This window comes from Homalodisca vitripennis, chromosome 4 (assembly GCF_021130785.1).
Source record: "Homalodisca vitripennis isolate AUS2020 chromosome 4, UT_GWSS_2.1, whole genome shotgun sequence".
Taxonomy (NCBI): domain Eukaryota; kingdom Metazoa; phylum Arthropoda; class Insecta; order Hemiptera; family Cicadellidae; genus Homalodisca; species Homalodisca vitripennis.
Genome location: NC_060210.1, coordinates 199,724,607 through 199,741,847, shown reverse-complemented (window position 1 = coordinate 199,741,847; position 17,241 = coordinate 199,724,607). Strand labels below are relative to the sequence as shown.

Below are 17,241 nucleotides of genomic sequence, written 5' to 3'. Positions count from 1 at the left end.
TCTCTACAACAATTAATAACCGAGTTGCAAAGTTTTTATTGAGAGCCATCCCTCACTGAACATTCACTAATATAAGTTATTAATTAGTGATCATGATTAGTTAAAAGAATTAAGCAAATCAAAATCCTTACTCCAACAATAAATGTGTGTGGTCAGTATTAAATCAGGAAAGGGCAAGTAAAACCTGTAAGGATCCTAAAGAACTGTTTTGTCCAATGGGCGAGGTTATCAGTGGCCACCAGTTAATGGCTAACTTCTTCAACTCGGTGTCCATAAAATTAGCTGACAATGCTCTTGCTAAAAATCCCAGACTAAACCCCTAAACCAAGAGACTAGAATTCTGTGAGCTCCTCTTTAAATATAAAACTTTAGCGGGGATTGATGACGTATCATCTAAGCTGAATGAAGTGAGCTGTAATGAACTTGCCTACCTTCTGACCCTGACCATCGTGAGTGGAGAAGGATTACAGTACTGCAGAACACCGGTTAGATCGCCCAGAGGCCAATTCTTGATTTGCTGAAAGTATTTCATAATCTCGCTCACAAAACGACATTAATCGAAACGTGAACTTACGGATACATTCTGTTCTATACAAGACTTATTCTCAAGTATTCAAAGTTTCAGTCTAGAGCTCTAGAGGTTTAAATAAGTTTAAAATCTAGAAGTCGAGATTTATGAATGTACATTTAAAGTAACAAAGAAACGTATTTAACGTGTTTCAAAACCGAGGTCTCGGTGACAAAGAACTGAGAGCCATTCATACTCTCCTATAACGTTCCGTGCTCTGCTTTAATAAAGCGTTTTCATAAATTATGTGCTAAAAATTAGTTAACATTTACGAATAAAAATTGCAGTTTTTTAGTGTTTTTACGCGTAATTTATTATATAAGATGTCATTGTTGAAATATATTATGCTGTTCAATTTTGAGTGTAAAAAATTGCAATAATTAAAATATAAATTAATGTTTCTTGTATTATACCAGCAATCGAGCTGCAGGATTTTTTTACGTCTACAAGCATATTAAATTCTAACATTTAGGCGCTCAATAATTGAATCCTGCATGTTTGATATATGTTTTATGGTTAATTCTATGGTATAGTTTCTTTAATAATACCTAAGCTACGTTTATTTTAAAACAAAATAATGCTTTACGTAACTCTGTAACGTTCATTATTGTATTATTAAAACTTTGAAAATTAATATGACTCACATTTTTTAAAACACTATTCAGCTTTGAACAACTCTTTTAAAAGTAATATTGGTTTTAACGAACATCGTACGGTTTCAGATCTTTATCCATTATTTTATTTGGGGAGACTTTAATAAGCGGCCTACCCTTGTATTCGATTGTTTATATTGAACGATTCGATATATTATCCAACTTCGATAAGTAAAAAACGTACACAATAAAGAGTTGTAATAAGTTACCTTAACAAGAAGAATTCGTACATTACAAATTGGATATATAAATTTAACACTAACATTACAGAACAACAAAACGAACTTTGGCTTAGACTTAGTATGAAAGAAACCTTACAATATTTATTATTATTAGAGATGTATCCTCGAAAAGTGTTTGATAAATTTGTGTAACACAATATGTATAAACCTTTTAACACTTTTTTTAAACTTTAATTTTCATACTATGTTCTGAAGAAGAAATCCCAGATTTCGAAATGTACTGTACATAGTATGAAAATAAAAGTTTAAAAAAGTGTTAAAAGATTTATACATATTGTGTAATAAATATTTATTACTTGCCCACCTTTGTGAAATGAAGGAAAGAATTCTCCCCTTGGGTTACCAGGAACCAAACCGACATATCGAAGCCACTTAACCAAATCTGGTCGCTTGTGAGAAATATCTCACATATTTTCCTCATATTCCGCAATTTTTAAAGTCTCAGAATATTAGTTACTTCTTGTTATTTATTGTTTACATTAAAATAACTATAACTAATAAGTTGGAATCATGTGCTATGTTAAATAATTTGTAATATCAAATTATTCATTCGGATAATAATATCGAACCATTCGATAAAAACAAACGAATAACGAGTGTAAAATTTGTTAATGTGAAACGTAATGTGGAATCAAATGTTCCAGGCTCGTCGGATCAGAGTCAGAACGTTACCGCCTTGGAGCTCAGTATGGGTCAGCAACAGCAGCAGCAGCAGCAGTTGATGCAGCAGTTGACTCAGCAGCAGCAGCGGTACATCGTGGAGACGATCACGATGACAACGGTGACGGAGAGGCGGATAGTGCGGGAGGCGGATGACCAGCGACTGCACAAGACCGGTGGGGCGGAGTCCGAGGAGGGGAAGCTCAGTGGGATCCTCAAGGGTGGGAAGTTGTGGAAGAGCTCCGATAGCGGGAACCAGACAGACCTCGACGACTTCCCGAGGAAGGGCGAGGACGTGACGCAAGTGACAGGTGAGGAGGACGACAGAAGAGGGGTGCGGTTTTCAGAAAGTGGAAAACCTGAGGGAAGAGAATCGTCGGTCGATGGAGGCGAAAGGCCTCGAGATGGAAATGAACCCAACGCGGCTTTCAAAGTCGGCAATACCATGATTTCGTCCTCGAAGCCCAATTCGGCAGTCCGTCAGTTGTTTCCAGGCCAGAGGTTCATGTCTCCTCCGCCCTTACTGACGAGGTCTCCGGAGTCGGAGAACGGACAAGACGACAAAGAACAAGGCAAGTACTTGGTGACAGCAGAGAATTTGAAAATGTTCGAGGAAGCCAAGAAATCAAAACTGCAGCAGTATTACAGCTCCAGGGGCAACTCGAAGGACGGCTCTTCGCAAACGATATCGTCGCCCCAGCAGGAACAGCCGCCCAGCGACGACGACGAGGGTCTCAGCAGTAGCTTAATAAAAAGGACTATCGAAAGAAATACTTTGCGTAGAAGTCTGCTGAAGTACCCACACGACATTCGTTTGAAGAGAAACCAAAACAAGCTGAAGAGTGAGAACTCGTTGGTAGAGAGAATAAAACAGTTGACGTGTGACGTAGATGACGAACCCGAAGGTAAGAACAAGGAAGGAGAGAACGCCACAAGGGCGAGCCCTCCCGGCGAGGAGGCACAGAAAGTCCAGGGCAACAACCAGAATCGCCCCGACAAAATTGCCTCTTCAGGTATGTCTTCCACTTATAAAAAATTAACGGATTTATTTTCTCGTCGGGATAAGTTAGAGGCTGCACACCCATCGGTTATACTACAAACTCCGGTTTCGGTCGAAAGACAGTATGCTTACTACCAGCCTGTGTACCACCAGCAAACTACGCCGCCGGACCTGGGTAACGGGTTGAACACACCGACAGGTGTCAACCAGAAACACATAGTCCAGAGAAACAGTGTTACCACGGAGGCGAGGAAGCAATTCCTCTCTTCTCTGGCGCCACTTACCGCCTGCGTGAGCGGGAACCTGGACGACTCGCCGGGAAGTAGAGACAATCTGCCGCTCCCCGGAGAGCGGACGTCTGTGGCTAGCACCAGCACGGCCCAGGACTCCGAGTACAGTCTCGATGACATCGAGGAGGTACTGAACGCGGACGAGAACAAGTCTCAGCCCCAACCGGATGTGGTGGCCGGTACACCCGCAGGAAACAGTGACCAAGACGAGCTCGCCCTCTTCGTTCAGCAGGATGCGGGTAGGATCGAGCGAATCCGGAAGCGTTACAGTTCTACGCCGAACTCAGCTGGTTCTGATGACGACGAACACGACGACTACGGATTCAACAGAAGACCTTCGGTCCGAGGGATTAAACCCAGATTCGGATCCACGACGGAGATTCTGCAGCAGATGCAGTCTCAACTACAACCTCCGCCGCTGGCCTGCCCCAGCAGAGTCGGGAGTCACATCACTTGGCCTTACTATACACCTGATGATTCGAGGAGGATCAATCCAAACAGAACGGCGATGCCAATTCTCAAGGAGGAAACTCACTTTACTTACATGCCCGATCCGAACTTGGAGTACGGAGCCAATTCTCCAGTAGATCCTACGAGAACTTATCATCACCAGATGATTTACTCTTCCTCTGGCAATCTTCACCAGCCGATGAGAATCGGTGGAGGCGGAGACATGCAGTATCCACCCAGAGTCCACCACCTCCATTCCGAGTCACCTCCGAGAGTCCCTCCGATGGGAATGATGGTTCCCTTCCAAGAACACGATTTCCCGTACAGGACGACAGCTCCTATCTACGCGAGAAGAGCCATCCCAGGAAGTGTTGTCCAGATGAGGGTCTCCCCCATCCCGGCGGGATCTGCCGTAAGACTACCACTTCACCCTCCGTACGTCGAGCCAGAACCTCATTACTCGACACAACCTCTGCCTCCTGGGACGACTTCCATTATACGCGTAGGTCAGCAACAGACCATTCGCGTCCCTTACCCCACCGGAGGCCCAGTTCAGGTGCACCTTCTTGCCACGAGGAGGAGTGAAAGTCCACAGAGAGGGTCTCCCTCTCAGCAGCCAGGATATCCGGCGAGCCAGTACGTCGTAGCGAGAGGTACTCAGACGTCTTCTATATCCTCGACCTACTTCAACATCGGCAACACCGTCCCTCCTAGAGGGACCTATTACCCTTCACCTCCTCTGCCGCAGAGCAACGGACCCAACTACAACCGAGGACCGTTAATCTACTCGGAACATCCTCCGAAGCCTCCGCACCTGTTCAACAACAACAACTACCCCACAAACCCTCACAGGGCGACCTCTCCCATCCAATCCCTCACGTCCTCCCCCACCAGGATGAAACCTCAGAACGAACGTGGAGTCCCTGAGGGTGCCGCTTCTTCCTCTCCTGCCTTCCCCCAGGACTCGGTGTACCAACACCAGGTGTCCTCAGGCACAAACCCTCCCTCCCCCGGGTCCGAACCCAGCCTCCCTCCCACCACCTGTGACACCGCCACCTCCCCCGTCACTCCCCCGCAGAACGCCTCTTCTGTTTACTACTCCATGAACGTCTGACAAAGCCTGCAGCAATACCAGTACTACTGGACCACCACCTCCAACCACTAGGTGTTTAGATTATTTGTACGGTCTGGAGCTTGTCAAGGTTCTGTCTCCGTCCTAGACAATATGCCTACTGGAACAGTATTAAGCATTATGGATGATCAAGTTTGGCTTTTGTTTGGTTAAGTGATCTGATCAACTGTAAAACCAATAGTTAATGTTACTTAGTCTTTGTATTTCAGAACTGATATAATTAAGTAAATTAATTGTAATTAATTAAAAAAATAAAAAAAGGGGCGGAAAATTTCTGGAATTTCAAAGTAAACATAATTCAAAAATGGAATCAGTAACCCGTATTAGGCTTTGTAAAGTAAGTGTACGTCACAAAATACTTTTTAGTTTTAGTTCGATTGAAAATGTTGCTATCAATAGCTTTAATATTTTTTCATAAGAAGTAATTAAATGTTAGTAAACAGTTAATGTGATTTTAGATGAAGGTTGTTAAATGCTCAATTTACTTAAAAATGTAGTCATTAGATGAATTGGTTGTGATTTTAATTAGCCAAGCCTCAACCACGGCATTTCTTTGACACAAGACAATAATAGCAAGAGCGAGATGCGAACCTAGGACCTGACAGCTCCAGACTATAGTAATGTTGTGTGGCCTCCAGTATTATATGTTGTCCCAGAGACGTCACGCAGCTTTGGTTGTGGCCCTGGGCCGATCCTTGTTTTTATGGTTGTGACTTTAACATTTTAATAAAACAAAATACTCCTTAAAAACACTGAAGTGCGTCAAACATCGCTATCTTTAAAAAGGCATCTGTAAATAAATAAAAACTGTAAGCAAATTCTTCCACGAGTTCGACTCGGATAAATGGGTAAAGTTGTTGCAGGAAAGTTACTTTATCGTTGCAAGTCATATAGGATTATTGATGTTTTACACAAAATTGGAGTAAAAGATCTAACACATCTGTTATTAAGTTAATTAAGCTCGTTATCGGTCTAGTAAATAAGTTGTTTTATATTTCATAAGTAAATCGAATCAAGATCTCTTCAGAGTATAAACTTGTATAGATTATATTTATTGAGGCAGCTACTGCGCTAAAAGAACTGTCTGATCAGTTGTACTGGGTTTAGTGTTAGAGATGGATCTGAGTTTTTTATCACTTCATCATGAGGGCCTGAGTACGGAAACGAATAAAATAAAATTTTATTTTTAAAGTGATTATTTATATAATAGATCTAATAAACCCCATTTTATATTATATAGAGTATGTAATGATAGTTTTTAAACGTTGAATATTTATAAAAAAAACTTTATTGTAATACACTATAACGGATATATTAACCATAAAACTTTTGTACTTGTTCCGATAGTACAATATAGAATACAAGTTTATTTAGGCCTACAGGGTTTTTGATCTTGGGTGTCTACGGTTTGATTACGATCATAATAAATGTTATGGTAATACTAAAACTATCTGTTCGTTAAATCAAGATTTTTTTAAAACCACGAATAATTAGAATGCTACTTTATGGGTGTGGTTAAAGAATTTACTCCTAAAGAATTATATTTTGGCAAGCGTGACAAAATTGTTAGACGTTATGGAGTTGCAAACGCGTTAATATAGCTTTGATATCTTTAAAATTAGTTTGAAGAGTTTTAATTGACAGAAATAATACGAGATATGATTGTAAAGACTCACTTTCTAAGTGTTGAATGCTTATTTTATCAGCTCTATTCGAAAATTCCATTTTTAGCCATTCGAGGCTATTGAAAGAATAGAGGCTTTTCACTTCTTAGTCTTACACTAAGACCCCTCTTGTGCTACAATCATGTGCGAGAATCTTATCAAACGTAGTAAGCGAGGAGTCCGGAGATAATACAGAACAGATTTATGTATGTAATATCCAATCTTATCTGGAAAAACGTGTTTAAAAAAATAATTGAGCAAAATTGAAAATTACATTATTTATACAATATGTCTTAAATTATTACTTGGTTCATTCGTAGGTGCACACAGACAACATGTGGTTTAATTATTCAAAATTTAAATTATCAAACGAATACAGTGTAAGTTTTTAGTTTTCGTCGATGGAGAAGAAAACAAAAAGTGCGTGATATTTGAGGGAGAGGGAAGAGTGACAGGTGGCGTAAGTAAAAACACAAAAACGAGTCAAAGGCCAAAACAGGCCGGGACAGGTCCACAGCTGGACACAAACATATTCGGGTCAGATGTTAGCAGTTTTCACGACAGAACGCTCCCCAGTAATGGGATTAGGGGACTAAGAGGATTTGGCGGCAAAGTTGGGGATGAAGGGAGGGGGAGAGTGAGGGGGGTAGAAACTCTGGCTTGTTGAAATGTCACAAAAACGTCCTTTGTTGAGGACTTACCTCGACACGAGCAAGTGATAAATGAAACGGAATTTGTGTTCTGGTTGGAAAATGGAAACTATTGCTAATAATTTTATTCAAGTTATGAGTACAAAATTATTAATCTCTTTAAAATCCCGACATACAACTGGTGTTTCATGTTCATGTTTCTCATATCTTTTGGCATCTACTACATAAATCAGCGTGTTGTCAGCTGAAAGATGTGATCAATAATTTACTCTATGTGGTCAAAATTATTTTGAGAAATAAGCGTCTAAGCTAAGTACATTTTGACGAAAATAAGCGTTGTAAAAATTTATGAGATCGTATCAAACCGAAGACACCCATTGAAAATAAAATATTGAGCTATATATTACCAATAACTTGTAAATATCTAGTAGGCTAAGAAGAGTCCAACATTCCCAAATGTTACCAAAGATTTAATTTTAAACCCGTTGAAATGCTTATGTCATTAGGAAAGCAACAGTTTCGATTTTTACCAGCGTAAATATGTGTGTAAATTATGTAATATATAAGAGAGAACGCAGCAGTATATCTAAAGTTGTTGTGAAACATTTCCGGTGCCAAAGATGCAGAAGTGTGTACCAAAGCGGCTCAGTTCCGAGCCTTAGGCCTAACCTTATAATCAAACCTTTGGTTCTCTTTTGTCATTGATTATTAAAGATTAGTTAAACGAACTTTGTCCGGCTTTTTATTTCCTCCAGCTCACCTTGGAAAATAATGTTTAAGTTATGTTTCCCTTTAAATGAAACTCCTTTCCAGGAAAGCTTTGAGAATGATTTATTTATGTTTAAGTATACAATGAAGGAATAGATTTTGTCTTGTACTATATAAAATCCTTAAATGCAAGAAAACAATAGTAATACAAATTACAGTTTTTAAGTTATGTATGTACCTTACTGAAAACACTCAAATTCCTCATTAGATTAAGAAGGCCAAGTTGCAAAAATTTAATGGAATTCATGAATGGCTACTGTACTAGCCTTATATATTAGCCTTATATATTTTTAGAGAAATCTCCTATCTTTTTTGCTAGTCTATAACAAACCTTGCAAATTCTGATAGGCGAAATCATGCTGTAGTTATTATTATCGAGGCTTTATATTCTGCGTAAGTATACCTTAATTTACAAGAATGAGGTTGGGTGACTTTCCTATCTTATCTTATCTACTAAAGCCTCCTGCCATCAGTGCTGCCCCACACTGATGGCGATGAAAGATAAATATCCCTCAAGATAGTGGTTATCACGTAACAGAATAAAATTCTAGAGGGTCTAATCACGAGTGCCAGAGAGAGCAATCAAATATTACAATATACAAAATCTATATAATAATTTGAGTGGTTTGATGTGGGTCAACAGAAAAGACCCTATATTGGTTGTTGAAATAAAAAGCAAATATAAATAAATACTCATCTACTAGACGCTTAACTCCATTCAGAGAAAAGCTCGTATGAAATTCGTTTCATGACGAGATGGGAGGTTAAATCCACAATTTGTGAAACTGACTATACAGTCAGGTCTACATGCTGCTAAGAGAAAAGGCGGAGGTGTTGTTGAGTTCAAGAAAGGTTGATATACGGCATGGTCAATGATATTGAATATTAAATTAATGACTGCCTTCGTATTTATAGCGGCTTGCTAGCTCTATTTTAGGTGAAAAAGTGAAGTGTACATCAAGTATGTTTTACTGGTCATATTTCCCTTACAGAATGGTTACATTTACTTGAAAAAGGCTTTGTTCTTTAACACATTTCTTTGTTGGAGAACAACACGTGCCCATGTAACAGAGGCTCTGCATGTTTTTAATTTACAAAATTATAATTCAATAAAAGAATTTCTGCCAACTTCTGGTAATTTTTAAATGTGAAAGTTATTATATTTGTACATTATGTGTTACCTCATGGGCGTAATGGATCTTAAAAGGCATAGGCTATCAAAATCTATATTCAATATGAAAGGATTGTATATAGCTTGAGTTTAATCATACTAACAATTTTCTACAGCTATTCGTCAAATTTAAACTACAGGACATTCATATGTAACACGTGTTACAAACTCGCACTATAAATCGATTAAAGCTCTTATTAGCTCATTAATCAATATTATCCTACTTATCGTAAAACATTACAGAAATGTGGTGCTACATTAATTTTGACCATAAATAGAGAACATAGGTTTTATTAGTTTAATGTTTTAATTTAAGGTTAACTTTAAATCCAATTTATAGTTGGCTATAACAATTACTTACAAGCATGAAAATGACTCAATTGATTATATTTTTTACTGTTGGTAATTTTAATACAGTAAATATTTTGTAAGTTGTACATTTTTGTCATGAATAATTAGAATAAACATAGTTGAGGCGACAGACACATCGTTATACAGTCTCGGGACGTAGTGCTTTATTTGTCCGAACAATTGTATCCTTTCAATATTTATAACTTAAATTAAAAAGAAACCATTGCATTTTAAATTCCATCCTGGTCCTAAGAGACAGCCCACTTAATATTGCGTTGTTTGTATAAGTTTGTGGAGTACTAAGGGAATTCTCCGTTTGAAATTTATTGTTTTCTATTCATAATGTAAAAGGTAAGATAAATTTAGGACATTTGTCGTTATTACATGTTACAGGAATAGAAAATCACGTTTCGTGGAAATTAAACATACGTAACCAACTAACATTGTTTCCCTATTCTGAAGTGTGGTTTTTTGAACGGATATTCCATTATGGAGTTTTAGATGAATGTAAGCCTTTTTGTTATATAGGCGATGAGGCGACGATCTACTGCAAAATTAGATTTCTGTTATAGACAAAAAATGTAAAAAACTACTTTCTAAAAGAATTCAGTAGATTTAGATATTTTTGTATTCTTTTATGATAGTTCAAAACATGTATAGGCCTATGGTATGTGTACAAAAGAAGCCGTAGAAATTGTAGTAATTCTATTAAAACTTGGAGATAACAAAATAATTCATAAAAGTAATATGTAGTTCCAAGTGTAGTAAATGAAGATAAGAGTCGGCTTACCTGAAATTGGGTTTTGAAGTATAGTGTGAGATATTGTATCCCATTCACTCGTCCAAACATCATCAAACACTCATACCGTTGTGCGGTCCTACAATAGACGTATGTTGGTGCATTTCTACTATAGTACAGCCACAGAATACAGAATAGTGCTCGTCGGGTTGTGTATAGGAATGAAGCCACGTGAAAACTATCACTGTACATTAGTCCGGGAACCGCTACTCCGGAAGCAGCTAATCCGGGAGCTGTTAGTCAGGGAGCCGATAGTCCAGGAACAGTCAGTCCGCGAGCTGTTAATCAGGGAGTTGACAGTCCAGGAAGAGTTATTATGGGAGCTGTTAGTCAGGGAGCCGATAGTCCAGGAACAGTTAATCCGGGAGCTGTTAGTCAGGGAACCGATAGTCCAGGACAGTTAGTCCGGGGGCTGTTAGTCAGGAAGCCGATAGTCCAGGAACAGGCAGTCCGCGAGCTGTTAATCAGGGAGCTGATAGTCCAGGAAGAGTTATTATGGGAGCTGTTAGTCAGGGAGCCGATAGTCCGGGAACAGTTAATCCGGGAGCTGTTAGTCAGGGAACCGATAGTCCAGGACAGTTAGTCCGGGGGCTGTTAGTCAGGGAGCCGATAGTCCAGGAACAGTTAGTCCGGGGGCTGTTAGTCAGGGAGCCGATAGTCCAGGAACAGTTAGTCCGGGGGCTGTTAGTCAGGGAGCCGATAGTCCAGGAACAGTTAGTCCGGGGGCTGTTAGTCAGGGAGCCGATAGTCAGGGAGCCGATAATCCAGGAAAAGTTAGTTCGAGAGCTGTTAGTCAGGGAGCCGATAGTCCAGGAAAAGTTAGTCTGGGGGCTGTTAGTCAGGGAGCCGATAGTCCAGGAACAGTTAATCCGGGAGCTGTTAGTCAGGGAACCGATAGTCCAGGAACAGTTAGTCCGGGGGCTGTTAGTCCGATATGTTAACTGATAATAAAACCAGCACTGATTTAAATAATTAAGAATAATTTTATACAGAGTAAGTAGACCTCCCGCGGATCGAGCGCTAACATGGGCTCTTATGGAGTTATTCTGGACCAATGAGAGAGCAGCAATGGCGGCTAGGCCACGCCCCCTGCACCCCTCCCCACAACCACCATCGTCTCTGGACCAATGAGAGGGCAGCAATGGCGGCTAGGCCATGCCCCTGCCCCCACCCACCCCCTCCTACACCCCCTGTCACCTCCTGGTCCCTCCCCTAGCCAATGGGAGATTGTCTCTTATGGGAGGTACATTTCGGTGTTTCCTAACCACAGACTTCCTGTTTTCCGACGACTTATCTCAACCTAGACTTCCTGTTTGTCACACACCTCTGACTTTCTGTACTGCTTAACCACCCGTCCACAGGTCCCGTGTCGAAGCCTATTGACACTCACCTTTTTGAGTACCTGAGAGTCTTAACACCCGCACCCGCGTATCTGATGGCTCCTACAGGAGTCCGACACTGTCCTACTGCCTCCCGCACTCCGAGCCTGGCGTAATGCCCATACCCGGAATTTGACCGCCTAACCTTTACCGGCCATGCACTACATATTCCGTCACCCATCTTTTCTAGTACAGGAATGCATGAAAAACCGCACACACATTTCTAACGGCCCTTGCCCAAACATTTCGAATGCCTCCAATACTCTTAACCACATATATTGCCCACACTGTTATTTATAACACTCCACTCCAGGATCTAGCCACCCATCTATACCCCCGGTCTCTTACAGACCCACACCTGAACAGTCCCTCACAGGGTTCCAACTTATACCCAAATCGGTACTCTGATCGCCTATCTTTTATCGGATGAATGATGATCTTTTAACCGTGTACTCGTACCCTGCCGAGACCCTACACTTTTCGATTGCCTCCAGTACTCCTACCCGAGCGTATCGCTCTTACCCGAATTTTGACCAATTTACAGTCCAATGTACCACATAGGCCTGCAATCGCCCGTTTCCCGGACCTACACCTGTATTTCTAATGGTCGCTACAGAAAACTCACACTATGCTATTACCTCTCATACCTCGGCTCTTAACCACGGATATTGCACATACTACGATTTCTAAATCCCCGACCTTTACGCGTGTATACGCCTACAGCCTCCCACCTCTCTCGTGTACCCAAGCGTCTTCGGCCCTCATCTGCACCCTGCTGAGGCCCCACACTTTCCACTCCTAGTCAGGCATAAAGCCTATACCCAGATTTTTACCATTTTACCGACCAATGTACCACATAGGCCTGCAATAGCCCGTCTCCTGGACATGCTAAGACCTACTTTTCTAACGGATCCTGCAGAGGCTTCACACTTTCCTATTGTCTCCCATACCTCGGCTCTTAACTACGGATATTGCACATACTATGATTTCTCACTCCCTGACCTTTACGTGTGTATACGCCTACAGCCTCCCACCTCTCTCTCTCTCTCCTCTCTCTCTCTCTCTCTCTCTCTCTCTCTCTCTCTCTCTCTCTCTCTCGTGTACCCAAGCGTCTTCGGCCCTCATCCGCACCCTACCGAGGCCTCACACTTTCCACTCCTAGTCAGGCATAAAGCCTATACCCAGATTTTTACAATTTTACCGACCAATGTACCACATAGGCCTGCAATAGTCCGTCTCCTGTACATGCTAAGACCTACTTTTCTAACGGATCCTGCAGAGGCTTCACACTTTCCTATTGTCTCCCATACCTCGCTCTTAACTACGGATATTGCACATACTATGATTTCTAACTCCCCGAGCTTTACGTGTGTATGCGCCTATATCTCGTGTACCCTAGCGTCTTCAGGCCCTCACCCTCACACTGACGGGACAACAACACTTTCCAAATGCCTCCCGTACTCTTACCCAGGGGTATCACCCATACCCAATTTAGACCACCTACACATTACCGACTAGTATCCACAAAGTCCAACAGGCATCCATATAATATGTCGTACACCACGTCTCTTAGCCCTTACACATACTCCACGACTCCACACTCTAAAGTGTTTACTACGCGTAGCGTCACATTCGAAAATTGTCTTCCCACCATTAATACCCTGTACTGGTTCCCACACATATAGTTAACACCTTTACCGTATTAATCTCCATATACGAGTATTTACCGAGCACATCGCACAATCTTAGTTATCCTTACCTTCGTAGGGTTCAAACTTGCATTTCGTTCAATTTCTAACATACCGAGATCCCCATAAAAAAAACCAGGCCTAACACGGGACTCTCATTTTACTGACAAATATTCATACATTACCTGAAAGTGTAATGCTAATATTTACCGAGTACTTTCCCAACAGGATATTCTCATCCCGAGGTCCTAGTCTCAAGCTAACAGCTTATAACACGAGGCGTACCTTCTGAGCGACTACTATTTGCCGATCAATGCCCGTGCATATGTTTCAATACCTGGACACCTAATGTCTACGAAGTACTTCATATACTCTTATCCCACGCAACCCATCACGGGACCCTAATTTCTGTTACCTTTCACTTGGATGTCTATCACTTCATTCCGGGACCCAACTCTCAAGCAGACTTAACCGGTAATTAAAAGAACCGTATTTCATTATTAACAAAGCACCATACATTTATTTCAACTACTGCTTAGACATTTAGTTTCCATATTAATCAAGTATTTTGTTTTCACTTAACCCACGCCTCCCTTTACGGCACTCCAACTTTTTATCCACGTTAAATCCACCATCACTTTCTAACGGCCAGGCTCTCATTTTCATAATATCAAGCGGGCGTAGCTTAATACGGAATACCATCCCATACAATTTAAGCTTTACCGTGTGTAATTATATATGTCGCTTATACTTGGACATCTAAAGACCCATCATACCTCACTCTGGTTTCCTAGCTGTTCCCTTACTTTAATTTATTTATAAAGAGACGCATACAGAGGTATTAGTCCAATCGTCTCGAGACCGCGTTATACTAATGTTTATATTATAATCTATACTAGCACTTTATGAAATCTCGACCACAGTGACTTACCCATTGCACCGGCTCATGACACTGCTCGTAACGGACAGTTTGCGGTTTGCGGTTACCTGCATCCTCGGACTCTGATAATTCATTTTCTACAGCAATATTAAAACTAATAACTATTATAACATCTTCAGTACAGCACGGGATATCTGCCATCCTGAATACAGTCGGAATAATACATAGGTACTGCATTCGGTGTGTAATAAGTTTTAATTTTTCTCCCGAGTGTGATGTAAAGAGCTTTAACTTATTTATAGTCTATTTTCAAAAAAAAACGTATACCGCTTCGTATACTTTGAATTTAGTTAATCATACAGGATGCGATGATTGAGGTTTGCGGTTACATGTAAAAACCCAGACGAGTAACGGTACAGCTGCAACCGCAATTTTAAGAGACCTCATTGGTCAAAATAAGCGCGTCTCTGATTGGTCTAAAATAGCCGCCAAGCACTCTGATTGGTCGGTGTTCTACACAGGCGGCAGAGATTTGTGTAATTTATTTCGGTTATTACATCATACCACAGTGCACTGTAAAAAAGTTTACTGCGCATGCGCACCTCCTACACGTACTTAAATGCGTGACGTGGTCTTCTTGTCATTCTTAGACGTGACGTTGAACAGTCAACACCCATTCCAAAAGCTTGTATCAAAGCTGCTTGCTGTATTATTTTAGAGCTAATTACATACAACATGGATCCCGTAAAAGTTTTGCATACCGGTGAAACCTACTGTAGAAGGTTTAGAACATATGGGTCAGAAACAGTTTTCAAGTTTAACCCAGTACCCAAAGGAGTGTCCGAACTTGATTGGATTAAAAAGGGTTTTGGGAGTATTGTCGAAAAGGCGAAAGCCGGTACTACCGAATATGACTACCTAGGCTTCACTTTAGATTCTCTGAATTTTAGGACCAAAGATTCCGGATATATCGCTTATAGACCTGCAAATCAAGTTCACGGGGATATAATTTGGGATATATTTGGAAAACTTATCCAAAGTAATACGGATTCGATTAAGTCCATGGACACATTTAGAGTTAAGTGCACCCGCACCAATATTCCAGTAGGTAGTGGTGGCCTCAGAAGACCAGGTTTGTACAATCATTTCCAAGAAGAATGTAAAGCACGTAATGGTATCGTAGTCATTAAGAATAGTGATAATCTGTGTCTGCCCCGAGCTATAGTGGTAGCAAAAGCCTATGCCAAAAAAGATCCTCAATTCAAGGCTATACGTGAAGACAAGGGTAAGCGACAGACTTTTAGAGCCCGAAAACTGATGACTAAAGCCGGTGTCCAAATTTCAGAACAGGGAGCTGGGACCCCCGAACTTTCAAAATTTCAAGACCACCTCAAAAAGTACAATATTACAGTTTATAATTACGATAATAAGGGTCGAGATGTTTATTTTTCAGGTACTAACTCCGATGCTCAGTACAAAATAAACTTGTTGTATCACGAAGGCCATTATAATGTAATAACTAGCCTAACTGCAGCTTTTGCGTGCCATTTTTTCTGCGAAGCATGCCATGTCCCTTACGACCACAAAGCTGAACACAGGTGTTCAAATATCTGTCATGCGTGCCAGACAGTCTCTCCGCCTTGTAAAGAGGAGCATGGGGGAATTTTATGCCCTGACTGTAACATGACCATGAAAAATCAGAACTGTTTTGCGGCTCATAAGAGTGAACGTTGTAAGTCCGTAAAAAAATGCTTACAGTGCCAAAGACTTGTGTTTTTGAACAACCGTAAGTCAAAACATGTGTGCGGTGAAGTTTTTTGCAAAATTTGTAACGAATTCATGCCCCCAAACCATCAATGTTACATGCGGGTCGACACAAACAAACCAAAAACCAAAGACTTTCTTTTCATTTTCTTTGATTTAGAGACCCGTCAAGATGAAATTTTAACGGAAGAATCTAGAGTTCATAAAGTTAACCTTTGTGTTTCTCAACAATTTTGTTGGAAATGTATTAATGGTAAATCTTGTGAAATGTGCAAAGACCGAACAAAGATCTTTGATAGTGATCCTGTGAATCAATTTATGAATTACGTAATGGAGGAGAGAAAAAAATTCAAAAACGTATGTGTAATGGCTCATAACGGTCAGGGTTTTGATTTTCAATTTCTGTTAAAGTACGTTCTCGAACAAACAAAATTCACTCCAGAGCTAATTATGCGTGGCACTAAAGTCATTCTTATGGAACTGGATAACGTTAGATTTATCGATTCGCTAAATTATTTCCCCATGGCCCTCTCTGCACTACCCAAAGCCTTTGATCTCCCCCCGGAGAAGAAGAAGGGTTACTTCCCTCATCTTTTCAACACTTTGGCAAACCAAAATTATGTGGGCCCCATACCACCCAAGGAGTACTACTGCCCTGAATCAATGTTTGAAAAGACTTACAAAGATTTTGAAAATTGGCACAACGACCAACTTAACCAAAATGTAGTTTTTGACTTTCAAAAAGAGTTGGTCGAGTACTGTATCTCCGATGTGGAGATACTGGCGCAAGCGTGTATTAAGTTTAGAAACATGTTTCTGAAAGAATGTAATGTAGATCCATTCATGGAAGCCGTCACCATTGCCAGTGCCTGTAATTTGGTTTTTAGACGGAATTTTCTCAAAGCCAACACTATTGGTCTAGTCCCAAAGAACGGATACCGTATGGTTGATAACCAATCGCCTATTGCTTTACAATGGCTGAGCTGGGAGGAAGAACAGCGTAGTGTCCGCATTCAGCATGCGGGGAGGGACAGAGAAGTTAAAATCGAGGGATTAAAAGTAGACGGTTTTGACGGAGAACGAATCTATGAATTTCAGGGCTGTTATTTCCATGGGTGCCCGAAATGTTTTC

At 40.7% G+C, this 17,241-nt stretch overlaps 2 protein-coding genes across 2 annotated transcripts in view; both read left to right on the top strand.

The window, feature by feature from the left end:
- Positions 1-8,037, top strand: part of LOC124360888 — a 97,060-nt gene extending 89,023 nt beyond the window's left edge. The window contains exon 3 of the mRNA XM_046814868.1: positions 2,108-8,037. Coding sequence (XP_046670824.1) covers positions 2,108-4,977 — 2,870 coding nt within the window. The 3' untranslated portion in view covers positions 4,978-8,037. The remainder of the gene's footprint in view (positions 1-2,107) is intronic.
- Positions 8,038-10,714: 2,677 nt separating this feature from the next.
- Positions 10,715-11,386, top strand: LOC124361369 (glutamine-rich protein 2-like). Its single transcript, XM_046815417.1, has 2 exons — positions 10,715-10,902; positions 10,973-11,386. The coding sequence occupies exons 1-2, from the start codon at positions 10,715-10,717 to the stop codon at positions 11,337-11,339; spliced, it is 555 nt and encodes a 184-aa protein (XP_046671373.1). The 3' UTR covers positions 11,340-11,386.
- Positions 11,387-17,241: the final 5,855 nt, after the last annotated feature.